This window comes from Prinia subflava, chromosome 10, assembly GCF_021018805.1.
Source record: "Prinia subflava isolate CZ2003 ecotype Zambia chromosome 10, Cam_Psub_1.2, whole genome shotgun sequence".
NCBI classification, from domain to species: domain Eukaryota; kingdom Metazoa; phylum Chordata; class Aves; order Passeriformes; family Cisticolidae; genus Prinia; species Prinia subflava.
In genome coordinates, this window is record NC_086256.1 from 5336268 (window position 1) to 5360270 (window position 24003).

At 42.9% G+C, this 24003-nt stretch overlaps 1 protein-coding gene across 1 annotated transcript in view; it reads left to right on the forward strand.

The window, feature by feature from the left end:
• Window positions 1-24003, forward strand: part of LRP8 (LDL receptor related protein 8) — a 167063-nt gene that overhangs the window by 97309 nt on the left and 45751 nt on the right. The window contains exon 3 of the mRNA XM_063407063.1: window positions 4643-4765. Coding sequence (XP_063263133.1) covers window positions 4643-4765 — 123 coding nt within the window. The remainder of the gene's footprint in view (window positions 1-4642; window positions 4766-24003) is intronic.

A 24003-nucleotide genomic window follows, 5' to 3' on the forward strand; every position in this document is an offset into this window, starting at 1 on the left:
ATTTATTTTCCACATCTTTCCCCTCTTTTAGAATTGGAAGTTGGCCAAGAGTTACTGAGAGGAGAAAATGGGAAAAGGGCAGGGTTTGCGGGGTCTTTGTGGGTTAGCACTCAAGGATGCTCTCATTGGCCTGGTTTTCTGTCTTGGATACAAAGTCCAGAGTTTGAACAAAACCCTTTGTCTAAAAATCCAGTGTTTAAAGTGTTAGAACTATATAGGGTTCATTGTCTCATGGGGAAAAAACAAACCCTCATTTTCAAGTGTCCTTTACAGCCAAGTTGTAGTAAGAAAAGATGCTTTTTAATGTGGTTTTGTTACTGCTGCTGTTGAACAACTGCATAGAACTGTTGATGAAAGAGGAACTGTGTTCATTCTGCTTTTCAGCTGCTTGTTTGGGGAAATCAGGATTAGCAATAAATGAAACTATTTTAGAGCTGAGTATTGCTTAATATTAAAGATGTGCAAAATAGGAATAAATGAGGCGTGAATTGGAAATTGAGTCATGGAGAGCCTGGTGTCTTACAAGGAGTAACTGGAAAGATGTGCCTGCCTTGTAAAGCCTCTAAAACTGAGGCAAAAGTTAAGTGAAGTTAATTGAGGTGACTGAGGGCAGTGAGTGGATGTTGAGTTTATTATTAGAGAGAGGAAAATAAGTCCTGGACTTTTCCATTAGATTCAGATACCTTGTTTGGGTTAGGGTCAGGGAACTGATCTTTCTGAAGCAGGTATTTTTGGAAGCTGGAAGTCACATTTATATCATCCAGTCCCTGCAGCTGCCCAGTGCAAGGCTTGTTCCTTTCTGTGTATATTTATTCCCTCCAGTTTAATTAAACATGTTCCCAGTCACTGCGTTTTTATGAATTCAGTCTGTAAATGCTCATGCTCTAAACCACTCTCCCTGGGTTCCCTCTTTTTAATTTGCTGTAGGGATGACCCCTGAATCCTTACTTGAATTCAGGATAAGAGATGTGAGTAATGGAATGGAAAAGGACATTCTGGAAAATGAGGGGCCACGTTGGGTTTGATGCAGTTTTATTTAAAATTCAGCGCGTTAGGGCATTTTTCTGTCACTGCTGAGTAAAATTGAAACCTCCTTTCCCTCTTCCCTTGCCTTTCTGGGAGAAGAGAAGCAGAAATGCCTGACTTTACCTAAGGCCTCCTTTGGAGAACTGCCCAAGCCAGGCTCCCTCCCTGTGGTCACACAGGAGCCAGAGGAGCTTCTGGCACCTCTGTCCAGCTGCACCCGTGGGGAAGGAAAGGCAGGAGCCAAAGGCAGATGAAGGCAGAGCCCACAGAGAGGCAGGCAGGCTCTGGTGTCACTGTGTGCAGCCGGGCAGGGCAGGAGATGAAAGCTCCACGCGCCTCGGAGCCACCTCTCTTCTCGTTCCAGGGGCTGCTTTCCCCCCAGGAACAGGGGCTCAGGGGGCTCTGAATACCCACTCCTGTTTGTTTGTGTTCATTTGGAAGAGACGTGTGAGCAGGGCTGCCCGGGCTGCTTACGGCAAAGGAAATGGATCTCAGGGGGACAATTAATTTTGCTCGACTATTTCTGAGCCAGGTGAAACTGTAAAATGAGCCTGTGTCCTCCCCATTGTCTGAAAGGGATGTATTTATTTATTTTACATTTTAATGCACCGCTGGCAATTTATGGTGTGAGCCTCGATGAATTATTGATAGAAGGAAGGTGTATAACATGGGAGATTAATAAAAAGGATTATCAGACTTCAAAAAGAGAAAGGAAGGAAAAAACAGAGCGCTGATATTTTAATTAACTGCTCCCTGCCTGCATTGTGATCCCAGAGACATAAGGATTGAGCGCCAGAAGGTAAATCTGGTTGGAAATAAAGTGATTCCAGTCTTGTATTAGAGGTGAGAAATGAGCCAGGGCTTCAGTATTCTTGCAGTTTGAATAATCTGGGTTGCTGTTTGCAAGAGAAAGTGGAGTTACTGGAATTGAGACAGTCTGCAGAGCTCTGACCCAGTGCTGGAGAGTAACAGTAGTAAAAAGTAACTGCAAATAAAAGATAATATTTAAAATATAAATAACAAAAAGAAAAAAATAAATAAAAGAAGTAAATATAAGAATCATAAAAAGGTTTGAGCTCCCTGTCTCTTAATCCTGCTCCTTGAAGAGATTAGTCAATTTAGAGTCAAACAAAGACCGAACACTTTTGTATCCTGGGACTTTTGGACCTTCAGGAGGGTGTGGGGACACGGTGACACTTCTGGATTCGGCCACTGCTGGGGGGTGGCTGTGCCAGCCTCATTTTGCTGAAGGGAGGGAGCACATGAACCCCTCCCGAGGGACGCCCCAGGACTGGCAGTGAAGCTTTGCTGCCTTTCTATGAGCCCCGGCAGGGAGCTGCTTGTGGTGCATGAGGAGGAGCAGTGGCAGGGAAGGGACAAAGCCATCGGTGCCACCATGCACGGAGTGCCCCTGCCACTCCTCCCCGGGGCTGGCCCCTGGCCCCTGCATCCCCGTGTCCCAGAGGTGTCAGACAAAGGAGAGGTTTGCTTTGGGGACAATGGTGGTTTTATTGCTATTTGGATCTCCAGAGAATAAGTTAAAGCACAGTTTTGCTGTGGAAAGCAAGATATTAAAGCATTGAGAGAGCAAGTACAAAACAGAATACATTTTAAAAATTAGGTTTCTAATGTCTCCGGTATTACACTGGTCTCTCCTTTCTGGCTGGAGCTGTGATTGTTTCATCTGTTGATGCCACAACCTTCCCCTGAGAGCAGACAGCAACATTTCACCCACTGAGCTTCCCAGCAAGCAGGAGAGTGCTCTCACTTCAGCCATGCATGGCTATCTTATCAGTTCCAGCATTTCTGGCCATTAAATACATCAGATTCATTAAAACTCGCATCAAATACCCCAGCAGTGATGTGCAAGAGCCAGTTTCACAAGCTTTGGATTTCTAAAAGGAGATATTGCAGAGAAAGTGTCTTCCCTCTGATAACAGATGTGCAATGTCTTGGGATGATCCTTAGTATGACTGGTGTCTTGTAAAACTCTTGGTTTATATGGAAATGGTTTTTCTGTCCTATATTAGTCCCTAATATGTTTCTGAATGACTGAAGAGAAAATTGAAAATGGTCCTTTTTTTTCCCATTCTCCAGAATCTGGTTCATTTAGCAACAGAAGGGGAGTAAATGTATGTTCTCTTTAAAAAGTGCATTCTGAGAGATTGTACAGCTGCTTAGTGGTGCTTTGCAGTGTTTTCCTGCTGGATGTGTGCTCAGGGAGGCTGCATGTTTTGTGTGCTAGAAAATGGCTTTATTTCAGCCATGTAGGTCTCTCCAGCACCTCACACAGAAATGCTCCATGTTTCCTGTGTGGGCACGTGAGTGATATTGAACGTGACTCCCTTCCTGACAGCAGCTCGTGTAGGAAAACAAGAAAGGAAAGGAAAAGATCAAACCCCAGAGGCTTAGTTGTTGTGTTTAATGCTTTGAAAATGTTTGCTGGAAGAAATATTGATGTAGCAATATGTGTGCACATGACTTGTAAGAAAGAATGGCTTGGCAAGCCCAGGTCTCACTGTGAGGGCAGCTAAGCCACAGAACTGATGCCTTGGAAACTGGAGGCATCAGAACAGGTTGCCCAGGGAGGTTGTGCTGGCTCCATCTTGGGGTTTTTTTCCTTCCAGACTGGATAAAACACAGAGCAGCCTTGTGTGACCTCAGAGCTGAGCCTGTCTTGAGCAGGAGGCTGCACTTGGTGACCTCCTGAGGTCCTGCATTACCTGAGTTTTCCTGTGATCCTCTTAGGTTGTGAGCAGCTTTGCAGGGGGAAGAGACAGATCTCCCTGCCAGCACTTCCTGTGTCAGATGGTGGCTAACAAAGGTGGATACCAGTTAGCCAGAGAGCATTTCACTGCAGTGTGGTGACACTGAGCCCAGCCACTGAAGTCACCACTGCTAAAGCAGTGAGCGAGTGTTGTCACATCAACACTGAGGCCTCAGCCTGAAGGGACCAAATATACGTAGAATTTTCTCTTTCTGCCACAGTGGGAAGATGCTGACTAGAACTGCAGAGCTCGTGGCACAGAGGAATAGACCAATTAATTGCTTGAGCTCATGTCTTGCATCTTTCTCAAGCCCTAGATTAATGCAGGCAAAGCAAAGAGCGTGGAGTGGTTGACATTTAATAAAATGAATGTCAGTGTTTGAAGGAGTGCTTTATGATCATCTGCTGTGGTGACAGATGTACTAACAAGCCATGAATAGATGGCATAGATAGAAACATTATTATTTAGGTTATAGTACTCGAAAGGTGGTACTTGTTTGTCTTGCCTGTCTGTAAATCATGCAGCATGCTTTCAGTTCCATGAGGGCAGCAGCTTTTTGTAGTAAAAGCCTTAGAAAATTATCTTAAAAAAGAACATCCCTGTTTTTTGAATGGCTGGAAAAAGACATGGAAGGGTGAATCCTTGCCAAATAATGGAGGGATAAGAGTTCTAGTGAGAGGAAACACCCATCTATGATATATGTGGGACTGTCATGAAGAAGCGATGCTGAATGTGCAATAAATCCTCTTAGTACAGAGCAATCCATATCGTCCTTGGTGGGGCTGGGTGCAGTGGAGATCTTCTGCATTGTTTATATTCATGCCAAGTACTTTCTTCTTTTCTTGCAGCAAAGAAAACTTGTGCTGAGTCGGATTTCACTTGTGACAACGGGCACTGCATCCCAGCCAGGTGGAAATGTGACGGGGAAGAGGAATGTCCCGACGGCTCAGATGAGTCAGAAGCAGCATGCAGTGAGTAGCACAAAGTGGAGTCCTCAGACATGTTCTGTTATCAAAGCACAGAGAAACTGGAGCTGTTATTCCCAGCACTTGCAGGATAATCTGTCAATTTATGCTCGTGTTAGAACAAAAATTACAGACACAAAAGATTCAGGTCATTCAAATCACATGGTTTACAAACTTTCACATGTTCCTGTTTCCAGACTGTGACACAGGCAGGGCTGTCTAGTCTGGATTTCTGTCTGCAAGGGAGTTGTAAACATCCTGAGCTGCCTGTCAGGCTCATGATCAGCAGCTCTGCGAGAAGGGTCACCCTCACCTGGGATCAGGCTTTTAGAAACTGAGATTTGGTGTTTTTCTTGGTAACATATTGGGATTTATCATCGCTGCAAACAGCACTTCTGTTATTTCAGAGGAGCTTTGCAATGTTACTGCCTTGCTCAATCTTCATTTCTTATTTTTCCTCTGAGAACAAATGAAAAAAGCAGCAGAAGAAAGATGAGGAATGTAAAATAACTAAAGCTGAGAGTAAGTGTTACTGCAGGTAACACCCTTTAAAAACCCAGTAAGTAAAAAGAACATTCTTGATTTTCATGTAGTGCATTTTATCATGTCCTTTTGAGGAGGCCATTTGTGCTCCATTGTTCTAGAACTGTGAAGGGTCCTTCTGATGTTGAATTGAAGGGAATCTCAGAGATATTTAAATGAAAATACTAATATGTAGACTTTTATTTGTGTGCTTACTTGTATCTACAGATTTGTTCTTGCCAGAGCAAGAAACTAGCACAGGCCATTCTATTGAATTTCCAGTCATGTACTTCACAAATATTCCCATGAGTCAGAAACAGTGTTGGAGGAAGTTTTTTATCAGATCTCACCAGATTGGAGTACATAGAGGACTTCAAAATCAACCATACTTTTATTTTTAATCCTAGTACCAGTCCTACTTTCTCCCTAATTAAGGGAGATGAATGTGCTTCTCGTGCATAAAATGAATTGAATCATTTTTGCAGCGGCATACAGGCTACAGAAAAAATTACCTCAATAAATACATTAACATATTTATGTACTGTATTCGTTGGTCTTTCACCCTGCATCCTCCTTAGTTAAAAGCTGTCTCATTAATGCTACTTCCACTACCTGATTGCCTGGAGGGGGGCTGAATAACTAAGCAGCTTCATTTGCTGCAGCCTCTGCCTGCAAATCTCGTGTCAGAGGCCGTAGCACAGGCTGGGGATGGGCCACGCAGCACTGAGATCCCTCAGGATTTCTGTTCATCATCTTCCACTCCTTTTCCACCCATTTCAACTTCCGTTTTTTCCCCTGCTTATTTCATCCTCTGGGGAAATCAGCCTTAAATCTTAAGTATCACGAAAGAAACTTGACCTGAGTCTCATACGAGACTGCTGTCCTCAGAGAAAAGTAATTTGTTCAGATTTTTGTGATTTTTTAAAATTTTTTAATCTTTTTTTTTCCTCCTACTTGAAATTTCTAAGAGACCAAAGTCTGTGTTTCTCTGGTGGTTTTTCAATTCAGAAAAATAGATAGCCCATGAAACATCTTCCTGCAACACGGGAAGAAGTTTGTTCCTGTTCTGTTAAAGAAACTATGAAAGAGTGTTGAGCTCTCCTTGTAATTTGGCCCATTACTGTAACAGACCTGACTCTTCATCTGTGTAAATGTTATTTTAGATGACAGACATGTAATGGCAGAAAATGCAGTGACAGACAACATGTATAGATGGACATTCCTGTAGGATACTTCTCTGCAGTCCCATTTTCTTTCTCCCTGATGAAATCAAGGCTGGACTTTCTCCTGTGTCAAGGGGTGACTGCAGGGCCTGTGATTGTCTCATTTTCCTGCTTAGAATGCAGCACAGCCCTGTGGAGGGGCCTGCCCTGCAGAGCTTCCCTAGGGAAGGGACAGGTTGGGAAATAAGAGATTTCTCTCCTCTGTTAAGATCAAACTGCTTTGTAAAATCAATGGCTTTCAGACAGGCCACATAATTACCAGCACCTCTGCCAAGATCTGGGGTTATTCCTCAGTTAATGCAACACTGGGACATTGTCCATAGTCCATTCAATCCAGGGAGTTTAAGAGCGTTAATAATGCTGAATGTTGCATTTTAGGAGTACTTCCAGCTCCGAATGTGATGACAACAAGGCTGTTCCTCTCGGTGTCTAACCACCTGCTAAAAGGCTTTTTATTTTCTGAATGCTCTTGGGGTGTGTTTTTAAATATAGTTTGTGCTCTCTTTTTGGTAGTTAGGGATGTCCTGTCCCCATCTCTTATGCTTGGGTGAAGGTAACAGTTTGTGGGGTTTGGTTTGGTTCCGGATTTTTTTTTTTTTTTTTGGTTTGGTTTGGGATTTTTTCTACAGAATCAAAATTTCGCTTTGGTTTTTCTGTTTTCCCCAGTCGCTGAAGTTGCTCAGCTTTGTACCTAACAATGTCCTCTGTAGGGACATGAGCCATTCCCAGGTGTTCAGGACACATGACCTGTGTCCTGTTGGATAGGTGAGATGGCATCACAGCTGGCCTGATCTCTGCTGGACCTTTTCTGTCATTCATGCAATTATTGGGTTTTTAGCTGTGTTCTTCAAGCCACTGAATGTGTCTGGGAGTGGTGGCTGTGAGGGTGTTGCATGAATCCCACTGAGTCCTCAGCTAATGAAATCTCCAGGACTTCTCCCTGTTGTGGGTTTGGTTCTAGTTGAAGGTTGATTCGTTTCTAGCACGGACTGATTTCAGAGGAGATGGTTATCCAGGCTTTTGCTTTGAAATGTTTTTAAAGGGTTGTAAATAAGAAGCTGCTTATATTTCTTCATTTTTCTGCAAGACAGGTCTCTGGCCCCTGCAGAAGATTTTTGGTAGCTCACTTGAACTCTGCACTGGGGAGCCACCATATCCAGAGCCCTGTTTTTTGTTAGTGTCACTGAAAGCAGCCCAGCGTGGCTTGGTGACACCCTGGGGCTGACACACACAGGCTCTGCTCATGTGGATGGAAATATTCCTCACCTTTTCCTTACCCAGTTTCTTGGAGCTGAGAGAGGGGGAAGGGAAATAATTTTTCTGACTGAGCTAACAGAGACCTCCAGCAAAATGAATGTTATCCACCTAATGCATTTCCAGCACAGGTACTGAATCATTCTGCTTTTTATATGAGAAGGAAATTTTAAATTTCCCTCTGAAGGATTTAGATTATTTAATCAGTGACTTAAGCAAAAAAAAAAAATCTCAAGAGAAAAATAAAAACAAATGCTAACAATCAGTAACAACTGATGGGAACACAAATTAAAGGGATAGAGCAAGTGAAAATCTAAGCTGGCAAACTCTTGCCTTAGGACATTGTATATATAATGAGGTCGAGGAACGCAGAGAGCATAAACTCACCACTTATTTCTCTTTCAGATATGTGACATTCTCCTGGTTAAGAGCAGAAATTATTGTACAGAAAGGTACAGGGTTGTGAGAGTGTAGGGTGTTAAGAGGAAGAAAAAGAGACTGGGAAACCTTAATTCATATTGCATTTAATAGGGGAATGATTTAATAGGGCAGGCTTAATAAGCAGCAGTTCTGGAAATAGATTCTAAAATGGAAGTAGAATGTAAAATCAAACCCTGAATGTTGGATTGAAATACAGCACCAGTTCAGGCACTTCTTTCTTATTTTGAAGTACATGTCACGAGTGGTTCAGGGAGATGTATCCAAACTTGACAGTTATATTTTTAATGGGTATTTTCCATGGTTCCAGGCACTCTGTGTGCTGCTGCTGTGTGTGCTGATTTCTCACAGTGCTGGTCAGTTCTGCCCTCATTTCCTGTGAAGTTGCCCAGATGTAAAATTCTCTTGTTGGCAGCGCTGGTGGTGTCGTCCACCCCCAAATGCACAATCCTCTCCCAGCTCTCTGTTCAGCCCAAAGGATATTACTCTGTTATTCTTCTTTGATGCAGATCTCCTGCATGACTGAGTGGGTTTGGTGACATTACTGTGCTTTTGTGGAAAAGGACTTAATAAACTGTTCCTTGCCCTTGGAAAAATTTTCCTGGAGAAGGATGGAATGTTCCTTTCAGGGCATCACGTACACTGGGCCATTGAATTCAAATAGCAAAAATAAAAACTAGGCCAAATCAGCCAGGCACAGCCAGATACCCAGGTTTGGGACCTGGGGCAGTAAAGAAAGCTTTTTTTTTCTTCTTTTTTTCCCCAAGGTTAAGAGCAGATCTGTTGGTATAAATGTGATAAGATGCTGGGGGGTTGTAAACGCAGTGGAACATGTAAATTAAGGACTGTTCTGTTGGAATAATCTGTTAGAGATCCTTCAGGGAATCGAATAGGGTGATGTTAATGCCAGATGTACAGGTGTGCATTTCTGCAACACTCCAACTGCAGCCACGGGCTGCAGCCAGCATAAAATACAGCACTGTCCCCTGGCACTGCCCCTGCCGGGCCTTTGGGAGCACTGCTGAGCTGCAGCAGCTGAGGACCCCATCTGTAAAGCAAAAATAGGACAAGATGCTGGATGTGGAAACACTTTTAGAGCCACAGGATCCTCCCAGAGACAAGGCACAAAAGGGGCAGTCTCATTTTCCAGGTGCCCAGATTGGTTTGTAAGGCTAGTGATGAAAGCTTTGATTTGTCAATGTGATCAAATTTATTGAGACAGAATAAAATGAAAACAGCCATGATCATCTCTCCATGAAGTCATGGAATAATTTAAGACAGAGGTTCATAATCTGGACCTTTGGGATTCATCTAGTTCAATTCCTTTCTCAAACTGGACCCCTGTCCTCATGTTGACCACCCCTATTAATGGAAAAAATCCCTTTATCTTGACTGACCTTTCTTTGTTGCAGCATTTTGAGGTGTCTGTCACCTCCCATCCTGTCACTGTGCACCTCTGAGAACAGTCTGGCTCCATCTTCACTATTCCCTCTCATTTTGGAGTTGAAAGCAGCAATGATGTCTTCCTTTACCCTTCTCTTCTGTTGGCCAAACAAGTGCTGGTCCCCCAAACTCTTCTTATTCATAATCTCTCATTTCTGATTATTTTGTCAGGTAATTGGCAATGATGCAATTCTCTAATCAGGATGCAGGTTTTGCTTTGTTTATTCACCCCTGTCAAAGCTTTATCACATCCAAAATATAACTTGAACACTAATTAATGTCTCAGGTTTTAAGCACTTAGCTCCCAGGTCTGCTTTGCAGAGGGTTCCAGACTCCTGAGAACTCCTTTTCCATGGGAGGGTTTCTGTCAGCAGAGCTGTAGTTCCCTGGTGGCTTTCAGGCCCTTTTATTCTCAGTGTCTGTGATTCTTCAAATCCTCACAAATGGACCTTTCCTGCTGCTTGACCCGTCCCATGTCAGCCCCTGCTTCCCAAGGGCCTCTGGATCCACTGCCTGGAGCTGCCTCCAGGTGTGAGCTCACTGAGCAACCCAAACCAACCTCAGCGTCCCAAAGGATCCGCAGGGACCAGCACGAGAAGTTTTTGACAGACTTAAGGAATCAAATCCAGTTTTTCTGGCATCCTGTTCCTTTTCTTGAAGCGTGAAATTATTCTTTTTACATCAAAGGGAATTCAGCAAACTCAAAGCTGAGCAGTTTATCCCCAGCAGTGGGATAACTTCGTCTGTGACTCGTGGGCAGTGAATTACATCTCCTTTTGATGATGATTACATGGCTTTGGTGATCTCAGCATTTTACTTAGCTAAAGATGTAAATTCATTTAGGATTCGCAATGATTGTGCTGCAGTTCTACCAGTGCTGAAAAGTTTTAAGTAATACCTACACAAAATGTGTTTTTCCTTTATGTGAATGTGTTTAGAGCCTAAATCTCAGCATGACCTTTGCAGAGGGCTGACCAAATTCTGTAGGAAAACCAACTGAAAAAACCTGCTGGGTCTGATGTTTGTATTGTTCTGTTCTTGAGCAGAGTTACCTTGTGAGGGAGTCACTTTTTCATGTAGCATTGCCTGCTTGGCCATTTGCAGTGTTTCCATCCCCCAGATCGATTTGAGCTTTTACTTGTTGTTGACAGCTACAAAGTTTAAACACCAGCATTTAAACGGTTTCCCTATCGGTCTAATGCAGTTTATAGACAGGAGGGGTAATAAAAGAGTTGGATGCTTTATGGCTGCAATTAATCTTGCAGTTATTTCAATAGGAGAGAATAGCAGGAAAATGAAAGTTGAGTGTGCGAAGCTCTTGTATGTGTAATTATTTAACAGGCTAATAAATTGAACTACTAAAAATATAAAAGGTTTTCAGAAATCTCAAGTAGCTTTTCATTGCTTAGTGCTTTTGTTTTTTCCATTCTCTTGCTACTTGCTTTCTGAAATTCAGATTACCTGGTTTTGGTATTAATCTTTTTGTTTGTTTATTGAGGGAAGGATTCAGGAGTCACAGTTGTTTTAACTATTATGACTGATGTGAAAAGGAAATAATTTCTGGAATCTAAGGCAAAAGATAATTTGCAAATTGAAATGTTTTAACTGAATGAAATAGTATTGCAGTGCAAGAGCACAGTCAGCAAACCTTTTCTCCTTTTTTAAGTGGGTGAATTATGGTGTGAGGAAAATAAGTGAATATCAAATGACTTTATCTTAACGTTACTGACATTAAAATAGCTGCTGCATTTTAGTATCAGAATGACTTGTATGTTGAAGCTGGGTTTCCTTGTTCTACCACCTTTTCTTTGATGGGTATTTTTCCTCTCTTTCTTCATTCCTAGAGGTTTAAGATCCTGTTTCCATTCACTCGCACTGAAATCTTTTGAGGTTTTAATAAGGGTCTCATGGCACTCCATCCTGCTTCCTTTAGGACTGAGATCTTGATTAAGACTGGTTTAATACGCAGGCTCTGCGTGCTTTGGTCTGTAATTTCTGTAATCTAAGCCCTGCAGTGGAGATTTTTAATGCCTGCAGTGCTTTGGGTGAGGTTGTGCTGTGGGGTGAGGGTCACAGGCAGCACAGGGGTGTGGACCCTCCCTGTGCCTCTGTGGATGCACCGAGAGCCCTCACCAAGGCTTGGCTTTAGCAGCAGCTCCAGCCTCCTTTCTAGGGACACTGTGTTCGTGACTGTATTTGAAGTGACACATTTCAGCTCACTCTTTTTGTCTTGTATTTTAACCTATTACAGCACCTTAGGAATCCTGTGCACTGAGACACAGAGAACTGAGTGCCTTCGTTAGAGCACACGTTGGGCTCACACCAGTTCTTGCACCCTTTTTTGGCCTGTGCTCATCATCTTACCCTGTCACTGGAGCTCTCTGAGTTGTATGAGACTGTGATTCTCTGTTTTGGCAGGGGTTGCAAACATAACCACACTTCTCTTTTTTCCTGTTCAGGGATTAACACGTGTAACGTGTCTGACAATCGATTTCATTTCTAGCCACTGAGTGTGCATTTATGTGTGTAAAATGATACACGTGTATTGAGAAATGCACACAGACACACAGAGAAAAGAACAACTGGCCATTCAAGTATTTCACCAGGTATATCAGCCCCGTGTGGAGTGTGACTGAGAAACAGCAATTAACATCCTGAATTCCACTGGAATTTGCATTGCTGCTTCACAATTCCTGCCTCTAGACATGTTGCAAGTGTCAAACTTGGAGCTGAGTTGTGAGAACCAGCAGGGATATTTGTAATGAAGTCAAGGTGTTGGTGGTAGGGGAAAGTCTTTTCTTCCTCAGCCACGGGTCTACACATCAGTGTTCTTGTGCAACAGCCCGAACACATTCAATTAAAATTGCCATCTAAGCTGCCTGTTTCATCCTCTAAAAAAGAAAACAGGTGGGGGTTTCTTTGTATGTATATAAAAGGTGAAATGTTCACTCTGAGATAAGAAACACAATTATTTAATAGCACCAGAGCCTTTTCAGACTTACTTTCTTTTCCACATAAAAGGGTGAGGACATACTAGAATTAATTAAATCTATGCTTGTCTACTGAATCCTTTTTTTTTTTTCTCTGAGTTCTTCATATCCTCTTGGTTCCTCTGAGCCAGCATTTCACTTCTCAATACCTTTAAAACCTCAGAAGAGTCGTCACTTTAGCATGGAAAAAACAGCATCTCCCCTTGGTATGAGCCTGGGCCTTGGTGCAGCAGTGTCCCGACTGTGGCCATGCAGGAATGGCGTGGGAAGGCCTCCCTGGGGCTGCTGGAGCTGGCCTGGGACACTGCACTCAGATTTTCCTTTGTGGTATGAAGTTTGGGAAGTCCTGAATGCTGTTTTGTTTCATTCAGTCCTTTGGTAGAACGGAGAGGAGATACTGGCCTGGCAGATATGAGGTGAAATACCAATGCTGCACCATCCTCAGGCAAGCTTTTAATTTTCATTTTAAAAGTACAGACTTCAGAAAGCAGGAAAAAGTGTTTCACAATGAATTCTGGCAGTGTCCTGGAGACCTGTATAATTTTTCTTTCTATGATTTTATCACTCATCTTGGCAGGTTTCATTATGTTTGCTCATCAAGGGACCTTTTGTGCCTTTATTTTCCCTCGTGACAAGGAGCACTTTGCGACCATAATCTCTTCTACAAATAGATCTCCTCTCAATGCTGCTCAACTCTATCCTTTGTACAGTTTTGTCCCCCTAGCGTTCTGTGGGGCTTTTTCCTCCCTGTTTTGATTAGAATTGGAATAATCTCTGTGCACAAGAGAGAGAAAGTGAGCCTGGGAGGAAGGAGAATGAAGGAGCAGCCTGGCATGGCTGCTAATTCAGTTCTGGACTCTTCCCTATGACTCTGACATCCCTGCCTTGTTTTAATGATATTCCAGCTTTTCAGAGGAGGAACTGTAAAGCTTTTCTGCTTATCAGGTACCTCTAAGTGTAATTTCTACTGCTCAATTTTTTAAAATATTTGATTGCTGGCATGCTTGGAAACAGCATCTTAAGCAGGTTGCTTCAGCTGAAAATGACTGGGAAGAAATCAAGATAAAAAGCTATTGGTAAGATTTTCTAATCTCTTAGATTTCCCAGAGTACACCAAGCTTTTGTATGGAGTATGTAAAATGAAAATATTTTGTATAGTGTATATAAAATGAAAAAACTCACCCTGTAATAATAGATTTAATTAAATGAATCTGTATGAGGAGAAATTAAAGTGGGCTTTGGAAGAGGTAATTCAAATACCTCAACTATTGTATCTCTAGTCAGAGACCATGTTTTGGTTTTTACAAAGGAAAAGCGTGTCCAAGCTTCTAGTAGGGCTTTTGATTATTTTAATCAATGGTTTCTTTCCAGCTTGCACAATATGTTTACTTCTAAGAAACAGCATTGCTGTGGAAGATCACAAAAGAGCAATCTATGTTTTTTCTCATAAATAAAATTCTATTCTGTTTCCATAATTACCTGTTATCTGATGTGAAACCTGGAGAAATGGTTCCTGATTTGTTATATTCAAGCCAGACAGTGGACTAAACAGCTCTTAAGGGATTAAAGAAACATTGTCACCCTTAAAATCACATTTTTAAGTTCCTTTTTGCACATAACTACTCTACTGCAAGCCCATTCTAAATTGTTCTTCTGTCTGATAACCACCAAGCACTTAACCACCAACTTACACCATGATTTGTAATTTCAGCACCAAGACATGCTTCAGAAAAGCAGATCCAACACAGGCCCTGTAATAGCAGTCCCAGTTTCCTTTGTAATTAAGTAATTGTGTTTGCAGTGTAATTAAGCAATTGAGTTTGCAGCAGGGCATTGCTGCAGCCGGTGGGCTCTGCCCAGGCTGTGCAGCCGCCTGCTGGCTCAGGGCTTACAGAGGGATCTGATATCAGAACAGGCTCGAGAGAAGCAGGAAGATCAGGGAAACTGAGGAACAGCAGGAGGAGTGAACAGAGATTGCAGTGAGGTCAGAGGGTCCCTCACCTGACACCAGATGGGGTTTGAGTGTTACTGAGGTATTTGTATTAATGTAGGTACTGCACATTTAGCCAAAGCAGCCTCCAAAGGGGGCTGTGAAGAAGAAGAGCAGGAGCAGGAAATACGGGAGGGTGCCTGTGCAAAGGGCAGGGTGAGCACAGGTCAGGGGAGGGAAGGGCTGGCAGAGACAGGAGTTTGGTGCTGGTAGGGGAGCACAGCTGGCTCTGCCCTCCGTGCTGAGGCAGTGGTAGGAAATGGAGATACCAGAGTGTGGTTCTGAGGGCACTTGCAGGACACCTTGCCATGCAGCCCTGGAGCTGCAGGCCTGGCAGTGAAGAACCCAGGGTTTGTTTTGGCTCTGCTCTGCCTTGTGGTGGGGCTGTGTGCGACTGAAGTGGTTAAAAGCATCACCATCTGCAAAAGCAGTGGTGTCATTTTGTCAAGGCTGCTGCTGTGTTGTCATACAGGGTGATTGGAGTGTGTTGTCTGATTATATTCCTCTTTGGTAGACACCAGCTAATAATAGGGCTATAAATTGTGATTGGATTTTTCCACTGGGTTAAAAGTGTTAAACTGTGGTACTCTTGTTGACCTAATTTCTTGCCAGGTTTTTTTGTTAACTGAGTAAAAGTTGAGCACATGGGACATTTTAGCTCTACCACAGTCCCTTACCTAAATTTTTCATCCACAACTCTTTAGTAAGACACTCTTAAGTTACTATTTTCCAAGAAGTGTAGGTAAGCAGTAAAGCCTAGATGTTCACAAGGAAATATCTACAGGATCCAGACTGCGACTTCTGAAAGAGCTTGTCAGTGTTTAAAAGCACCTTTTAGGATGCTTCAGTGCAGGCAGCAGCTTCCAAGGTAAAGGCTCTAAATTAATGGGTTCCAGGAAGCAATTCCTTTTGCAGACTCTCCCTCTGTGGTGGTAGCTGGAAAGGGGCATCTGGCCATGCCTGTGCTCTGCTAACATGTGTACATGCATCAGTAGCTCAGTGAAGGCAGCGAGGGGCACAGGCTCTGACAAAAACTGAGCTTAAGCAACTTCTTCTAAACCATCCAAGTGAATGTTTAAAAAAAAAAAAAAGTGAGAGTTTTAAATGTGTGTAGCCTTTAGGCACAGATCATCTCTCCCATATGTGCCCTCAGATTTTGCCTCTTGCTGTAGCTGGATTTTATTGTCCTGAAATGTAAAGGTCACTGTTGTTACTCCCAGCTGCTGTTGGACTGGGAGCATGGATTTTTGGGTTGCTGAGAAGTCGGCCCATCATTGCAGAATGGCATTGTCTCAGTACCATTCATGCTCCATTGCTCAGTGTGTCTTGAGCTATTCCTTGTTGTGTTTTGTGAGCTGGGAATCTTGACTGAGAAGGTTTAAAGAGAAGTATTTAGGCAGAAGTGTGTATCAGGATAACGGAGAAAATTGAGAATTCTTCATATTTTTCCTTCCTTTCATTGTTACACTGTGCAGGTGTAAACATTATACCACTTTTTACTTGAAATGGAGATTTGTCCTTTGAAATGATACTTGGAATGCAAACCAGAAGTAACAGATCTAAACTGCTGGTGGCCTCAGATCAATGGTGGCCTGAATTCTGAGCACAGTTTGAGTCCTAATGCACAAGTTTCTGTTTATTTAATGGTGGCCTTTGCATTGTGCTTGTACTTAACAACTCCTCTCCACCCCTCTGAGTTCTGCTTTACAGTTTCTTTCCACAGAGTACTGAGCAAGGAATTTCCATGTGTTTCTGTTTTCTTTATGAGACTGGAGCCCATGATATTCTCAGCATATGGTATGAAATATTTATTATTGTTTTTAAAGGTTGATTTTAGGAGACAGTCTGTGATGTGACTGCATTTAGTAACGTAAATGAAAGTCCTTTCCTTTTTGCATATATTTAAGCTATGAGGAGTTAGTCATGGTGAGTTCTAAATACCAGGGAGACGACCACTGTGAAAACATTTCAAAAGGAGTAGCTGGAAGCTACAGAACAATGTTTAGAAAAGGCCAATTTAAACTAAATAAAAATGTAATCCCTGTTATACATAATAAATGAAGACGAAATCTCTAAAATTGTGTAAAAGAATTAAAAGAAAAACATGTCTGGGATTCAGGTTCCTGCAAAAAGTGTATTCAATGACTACACAAAATCAGGAAGGAATTTTAGAACTGTGGGGTCAGGTTTTAACTTTACATAGCCTAACAACAATTTTTCATATTCGTCTCCTTCCCTTGGGTTTTTTTCATTCATCTCCTATGGTTTTGGTTTGGAAAAAGCAGTGGTTTTTTCCAGAGTGTAAAGCAGCTGCCACTGGAAGCTGTCGTGTAACGTATGTTCCAGAAGGAGTGAAAGTGTCCCTATCTGCTCATCAAATATTTTGAGAACAAGGGCTGATGTTTCTGCCTTTCAAGACACATTTTCTCTCCTCATGAGAGTTCAAACCCACACATGTGCTGACTGACTTCCTCTGTACTGTAATTACTTAAGCACTTTCCTAAACTCCAGAGATCCTGAGAGATCAAAACTGGCTGGATGGAGAGAGTGGAGAGGTGTGAGAGGGGAGGGAGGACCAGTAGCCTCGAGAGTGATGGTTAGGGCAGCCAAGGATGACACAAGGATTGACAACAATGGAGGCAGAAATGTGTCTGAAAGCAGAATTACTACACGTGGGGCTTGAGCACACTGTGTAGAGTGCAGTGGTTGTCAGCTAAAAGCAGGTTAAGAACTGGAGCTACACTGCAGAGAGACTGGGCTGACCAGGTCGTGTTGTTCTGTTGACTGGAAATCAGCAAGAGCACCACGTCCTCTTCTGTAACAGGCTCACAGAACCTGTGTTTGCTTTTCTGTATGACCTGGGTCAGAGAGACTGGGTACATGCTGGAATGGGGATGCTGGGGTGATTTGTAGGCTGGTTTAATATTTTGTGGCCCCACAGTGTGACCTGTATTGAAAATGTAATCAAGGAATACATTTGAACATGGTTATGAGCACACTTTCCCAGGCATAGTCAATCAGGATATCAGGGGTTTTTTCAAACATGAATATTTTATTTTGATTATTTCACGTGGCTACTCTTGTTTTGGATTGTGATTTTTGTTGGTTTTAATTTTTTTAACCTAACAGAATGAAGCACTCTTTAGGTATGCAGACATTTTTCATACTTCAGTTGCTTTTTAGGGATGATGCAAGAGAATATTTCCTTCACATTCTGAAGGTTATATTGGTTCAGCTCAGCCGTTGTATTAATTCCAGCTGGGGATCATGAGAGATGTGTGTTGCTCCAGGACTGAAGTGTAATTGTGACACGGATCAAAACCTCTGCCAGGCTGTTCTTTCCCTCTCCTAAAGCAGATTAGCAGCCTGGCATCTGTTTTCCTTGGGGAGGATGGCAGAGATGCCCAGAGAGCAGAGGAGCTGCTCACAGCTGCCCGTGTGCCCTCAGTGGAGGTGTCTGTGCCTGCCATGCCCTGTCCCTGATGCTGCAGGCAGGGCTGGGCCAGTGCTCTGGGCCTTGAGGAAAAGCTCCTCAATCTGCCACAGCCTTTCCCCTTGAGCTCTGTGCAGCTTCAGTCCTGCAGCTGCCAGGTGGGAAAGACCTACATAAAGACAGCTCTGTCTCATTGGCAGAGAAGGGTTTGGAAAGGTTGGGCACTCTGAGTGCAGTTATTTAAAGTTCTGACATCAGAGTCCCTCAAGCCTTATGTGGCTGTGGAGGAAATTATAGCTGACCTGCATAGGAAATGAGGTGTACTCTCAACCTGAATGTCACAAAAATTACTTTATCTAGACCAAGTGCAATCTTACTATCTACTCTTACTCACAGGTGACAGAACTTGGTCTCAGAGATCTGTTCTGCTTCTTTTAGTTATGGTAGGTTGAAAGGAAAGTCTGCCTGCTGAAAGCATTAAAAAATCATGTACCAGCCCTTAAGAACCACATTTCTCTGTATTTCTGTGAGCTTTTCTCCTGCTTGCTCTGTGGGTGGGATTTCTGCAAACTAAGTTCAGTCACTGAGTTAGCAAATACTTCAGGAGCACCAGAACTTGTGAATTTGATTTCTCTTCCATCCCTGACTCCCGTTCATTCATGTCCTGGGCTTGATTGACTCCTTGGTGCATCAGAGAGTCAGAATTCCAATTAAAAGTTTCCCCAGTTTCTTCATGCATGGATTGTCATCCAGTACAGGCTGGGCTTTTAGTGGAGCTTTTTTCTTCTGCAGGACATTCTGCCCTGCCATGTATTTTCACTGAAGCTATAAAAATTCTCCTCAAGGTATCGTATTTTTTTTATTTTATTCAATTTGACCACATTTGGCTATGAGGACAGAGAAGCAGATTGTTGGGGGAAGGCATTAATTGTATATGGAAACTTTGTTTCTGTAGGAAATTAGTGTAAGAATCCATAATGTTGAGAATTTAAATTATTACAGTCTAGGTCCAAGGGGGAGTTAGGTGATCAATTCATTGAAAAAGGAGAGCCAGAAGGAAGCATGAGAATTTTGTGTCCAGGTGTAGGAGGGATTGTAAGGAATTCTTTACTGTGTGGAAAACAAATCCATAGTGTGATACTGGTCAATGAGAGTGGAAGTACAGGCTGCAGAAACTGAGTAAATACTGAAAGTATTTCTAATTTCTGTTCAGAAGGATGAGGAAGTTGCATTTGCACATTTAATGACATGCCTGCTTCTCATGAACGGCTATTAACGCTTTGTCTTTTAAAGCAGAAGCACTGACAAACTCTCATTGAGGAACACAGCAAGCCAGTTTTCCAATCTGTACTTTTTTTTTAGAACTTGCACCACTGTTTTTTGCAGATGTTGGAACATTGGTGGAAGCTTCAGTAAGTTAGTAAAAGCTGTATTTTTAGGGTGGTTTAAAAGGTTAAACAGAGCACAGAACAGAAACTGCTGTAGAAGGCCCACAGCCCAAACCTGGAGTTCCTGACTGCTACAATAACAATTCAGCTCCAGAGCTGTGTGTGCTGAACTGGCTCTTGTTCATTCTGGACAAAACCACAGAGAGCCTGATAATGGAACATAATACATCAGCATTTAAAAAAAAATCCATGTCACTGTGTTAGGGAAAACAAGAGTTGTGTCACTTCTCAGCGGTTCTTGATTGAATCATGACCTTGTTAATAAGATACTGTGAATGCTAATAAGGTACTGTGTGTATTTTGTGATATGTGATTTGACTTAAACATAAAGGTTAGAAAAATGTCGTTTACAACATAATTAGAGGTTGTGCTAAGCAAGTTGAAGAGCAGGTGGTTGAGAGGTGGTAAAAGACATGGGCAGCTGCTATAAAGTGGAAAGGTTGTTAGACAAGGGGCTGTGAACAGCTTTCAAGGCTCACATGATTAGAGTTGAAAAATAAACCTCATTAGAAGGGTATTTGGTATTAGATTTATTGAAGAGAGGGTTGAGAGTTTATCAATTTACACCTCTCTCTTTGGTTTCATCACACAGTTGTTTCTTTAGCTGAGCAAGAATCAGCCTGATCCAGGAAACTAGATAAGAGGAACACGGATAAGATACAGCCCTTAACAGTAGTAGCAAATAAAGTGGACTCACTTGTACAGAAATCCTTACTGACTGAAGTCTTTCAGTCAAGATAGGTACCTGTCTTAAAGATACTCTGTTGTTGAAACGAGGTGTTGATGCAGAAAGTCAGCCTTGGCCGTGCAAGCCTTTAATGGTCCCAAGGCTCTGAGCCCTGGGGAGCTCTCTCAGCTGCTGCACACAGGCAACAGTGATGCTCCCAGTGATGCTCCCAGTGATGCTCCCAGTGATGCTCCCAGTGATGCTCCCAGTGATGCTCCCAGTGATGTTCCCAGTGATGCTCCCAGTGACGCTCCCAGTGATGCTCCCAGTGATGCTCCCAGTGATGCTCACAGTGATGCTCACAGTGATGCTCCCAGTCTATGGGTGCAGGTGTTTGGCCCAGCTGCTGCACGGCACAGCAAGCTCCAACACTGGAAGAAACTCCACCTCAGAATCAGGGAATGCTCCATCCAAATCTCTGGGAAGGAATTTTCAGGGCAAAAACTGTGCTGTTCAATTAAGGGAACTCCACAGGTGAGGGAGAACCGCTCTCCTTTCTTCTCCCCAACCACACATCATTATTTGAAGGTCACAGAATCTCAGATTTGTCAGGGTTGGGGATCATCCAGTCCAGTGCCCCTGCTGAGGCAGGGTCACCTGCAGCACGTGACACAGGAACATGTCCAGGTGAGTTGGGAATGTTTCCAGAGAGGGAGACTCCACAACCTCCCTGGGCAGCTGTTCCAGTGCTCTGCCAGCCTCAGCATAAGGAAGTTCTGGAAGAAGTCTCCAGAGAAAGTCATAGGTATCAAGAAACCTTTCTTTCTGTTCTGTGATCCTTGGAGATGTGTTTTTCTCAACACATGGAAACCAGGAGAAATCTTTGAGACGTGCCAGGTCACACTGATGGCAAACATAATTGGGGAGATTTTGCACACTGCAGTAGCTCATCACCTGATTCGTGATTGATGGCAGAGTTTTCATGGAGTTAATGAGTAGAAGTTATCCCATATACATCCATGTAGGCTGTATTATACATGCTACCTGTATCTCACATATATATAGATATTCTTTTCATCTGTGATGTGCACAGAATGTGCCCAGAGATAACGAGGCTCTGTGTTTCAGGTGGAGGGAGCTGTTTTGGCATGTTTTGCTGCTGAGCCCGTTTGAAGTCGTTTGCAGCCTTTCAGGATTGGGAGGCGACAGTCGCGCTCCAGCAGCCTCTGTTGTCTGAGCGAGCTCGGGCTCCTTCCCTTCTGATCAAAAGCATTTGGTGAAAGGTGCAGCTTGGATCCTCTAAAGCATCTCATTATGGGTTATATTTAGAAGTGTGAAGAATATATTATTAATTACAAGGATGCTCCAAAGCAAAGAAGCTGTTTTATCCATGCCCTTGATGAACAGAAAAGTTCCTGTGCTGAAGGAAGGTTATGCAATTAACAGTATATTCATTAGGAGTTCATCAGATAGCAAACTATGCTTATCTTCAGGATGGTACTGGAATATCAGACAATTTCCTAGTTACTGCCTAAGTGATAAGGAAGAGCGAGAGACAGGAACTGCCAGTTCCTGATATTTAAACTTGTATAAATTTCTTGATTATATAAATTTTACTGCCAGTAAAATTTATATAATACAGTTTAGATATCTGTTATATGCTAGTTTTATATATATATAATATTTTACATCTCAATTTACATACCAAGTACTCTCTTGCTGCCATCCTGGAAAGAACTGGGGGTGGAAGTTGACCCCAGATATTTCTTGGTTGCTAAATGACAGTGTATGGATACTGTGAGGAGCATTACAGGTTTTTGCTCTCTTTTGTTCCCACAAAACCCCTCTTACCAGGGTAGCTGTCCCCTGGGTTCATCCAGTACCATTCTGGATGTTTGTTTCAACCTGCTCAGTACTCTCAAATCCAGTCTGTGCTCTGGGCCTGTGAATTCTTCTAACTTAAGGGATTTTTGCCATTATTTTCAGTACTTAAAAAATACAATAAGTTTTTTGTCTCCAAATTCAGACTGGCATCTAATAATTGGTTTTTGCTAATTGCAAAACAGTAAAGTCAGGTGATTTTTTTTAACTGTGCTTTAAAACTTAATTTTGAGTTGAGCATTAATTTGCTTCCAAAGAAGTGGAGAAGTCAAGTGCCTAAATATGCCAGAATATGTATGAAATAAGCTGCCATCTGGAATTTGCTTCTGGATTTGTTGTAATAGGAATGGAGCAATCTGGGATGCATATTTTGGGGCATTCTAGAAATTAATATATAGGAAGAAAAATAGAAAAATCTGTCCTGGTGCTGTGCTTAGCTGCTTGTATGAGAATTTGACAAGTGACCAAGGTGATAATGTCTGGTGGGCTTGGACTGAGTGAGATACTGCCAGTGGAGAGAATGAATTATTTTTAGAAACTAATTTTTTTAAACAGTTCAGGGTCACAGTGCCAACAATTTGAAGAGAGCCTAGACAACTCTGTCAATTTTATCTATAAACTAAAGCCAGTCAAATAACATTTGATTCAATAAAAAGTAAATTTGTCCCTTTTCTAAAAGTATCTGTGCAGAAATTGTTCCAAGATGCTTTCAAACTGCTGCGTTACAAATCCACACGGGGAGGGATGATTGATTTATTGTGTGCTGCAATCTGGAGTATTTTATCACTGAATCTTTAGTGAAGCGAGTTGATGTTGTTAAAGCTGCAGTGTATTTAGACCCAGAGCCTGGGGATAAAGCAGGAAGCATTATTGGATCAGTGGAGATCAGGAGAATGTTGCTGGTACCTGTGTTTGTGTGGAGAGCAGCTCCTGCCATGGCCTCTGCAGCTCACTCCGGTGGGATGGGCTTTGCATGCAGGGTGGGCTCTGGTGTGCCCGTGGGAATTGGGTAACGGGAATCAGGGACACGGGTGACACCCGGATAGGTGACAGGAGCTTGTGATGAGTCCCATCTGGGGGAGGCTGGGGCTGTCCCCCCTGTGCCACCCCCCGAGTGTCCTGTCCGGCAGCGCAGCGCATCCATTTGTCACCTCTGGCTGCGTGAGAAAGCTGCGGTTGTTCAAAGCTCTGTTTGCCCACGGGGCTCCGCAATCGCTGCCCTCGGGCACGGAACAAGTTTCCCTTTCAGAAGTTGCATTTCTCGGGGTTAATGAGCTGACTCCATTCATGCCCAGCTTGTGCCGCTGTAACCTCCCGACTCTCATTTCTTCCTTGACACTCCCCGTTCTTCCCAGAGCACGTCTGGGTTTGAACTCTGCTGATTCCCAGGCTGTGCTGGGTCAGCTGTCAGCCTCGGGTGCTTCATTCTCCTAAGGCTTGCCTGAATCAGAACTGCCTGAAAAGCATCACACACCACTAATCAAGGGGGAACACAGAGGATCGTGATAGATTTTTAAAGGTTGTTTGTAGCCAGACTTAGTTTTTCACAGTAGGCATCCCTGGGAAAAAGCAGAGGTAGAAGATCGGTGTTGAGAAACAGAGCTCAGCTCTCAACCATGTCAAAGATTGGAGTTCCATTTGGTTTCTGGGCTATAGGAGAGGCAAAACCCTTTTATTTTTTCATTTTTGCCCCCTTTTTTTCTTCTTTTTTCTCCCCTGACCTCCCCCATTACTGTTACTACAGAAGGGAAGGCTGAACTGCATTGCAACTGGCAATGTGTACATAGATTGACAGGGTAATTATTGATGTAGACAGCGGTGGAATGGGAGGTTTGACAGGACAATGTTGTACATCACTCTCTTTGAAACAAGCTGTAGAAACAATAGAGTTTGAAGAAGATGTTATGTTCAGGGTAGAAAAAAGCAGAGTATTTTTTTGACCTTCTTAAACAAAA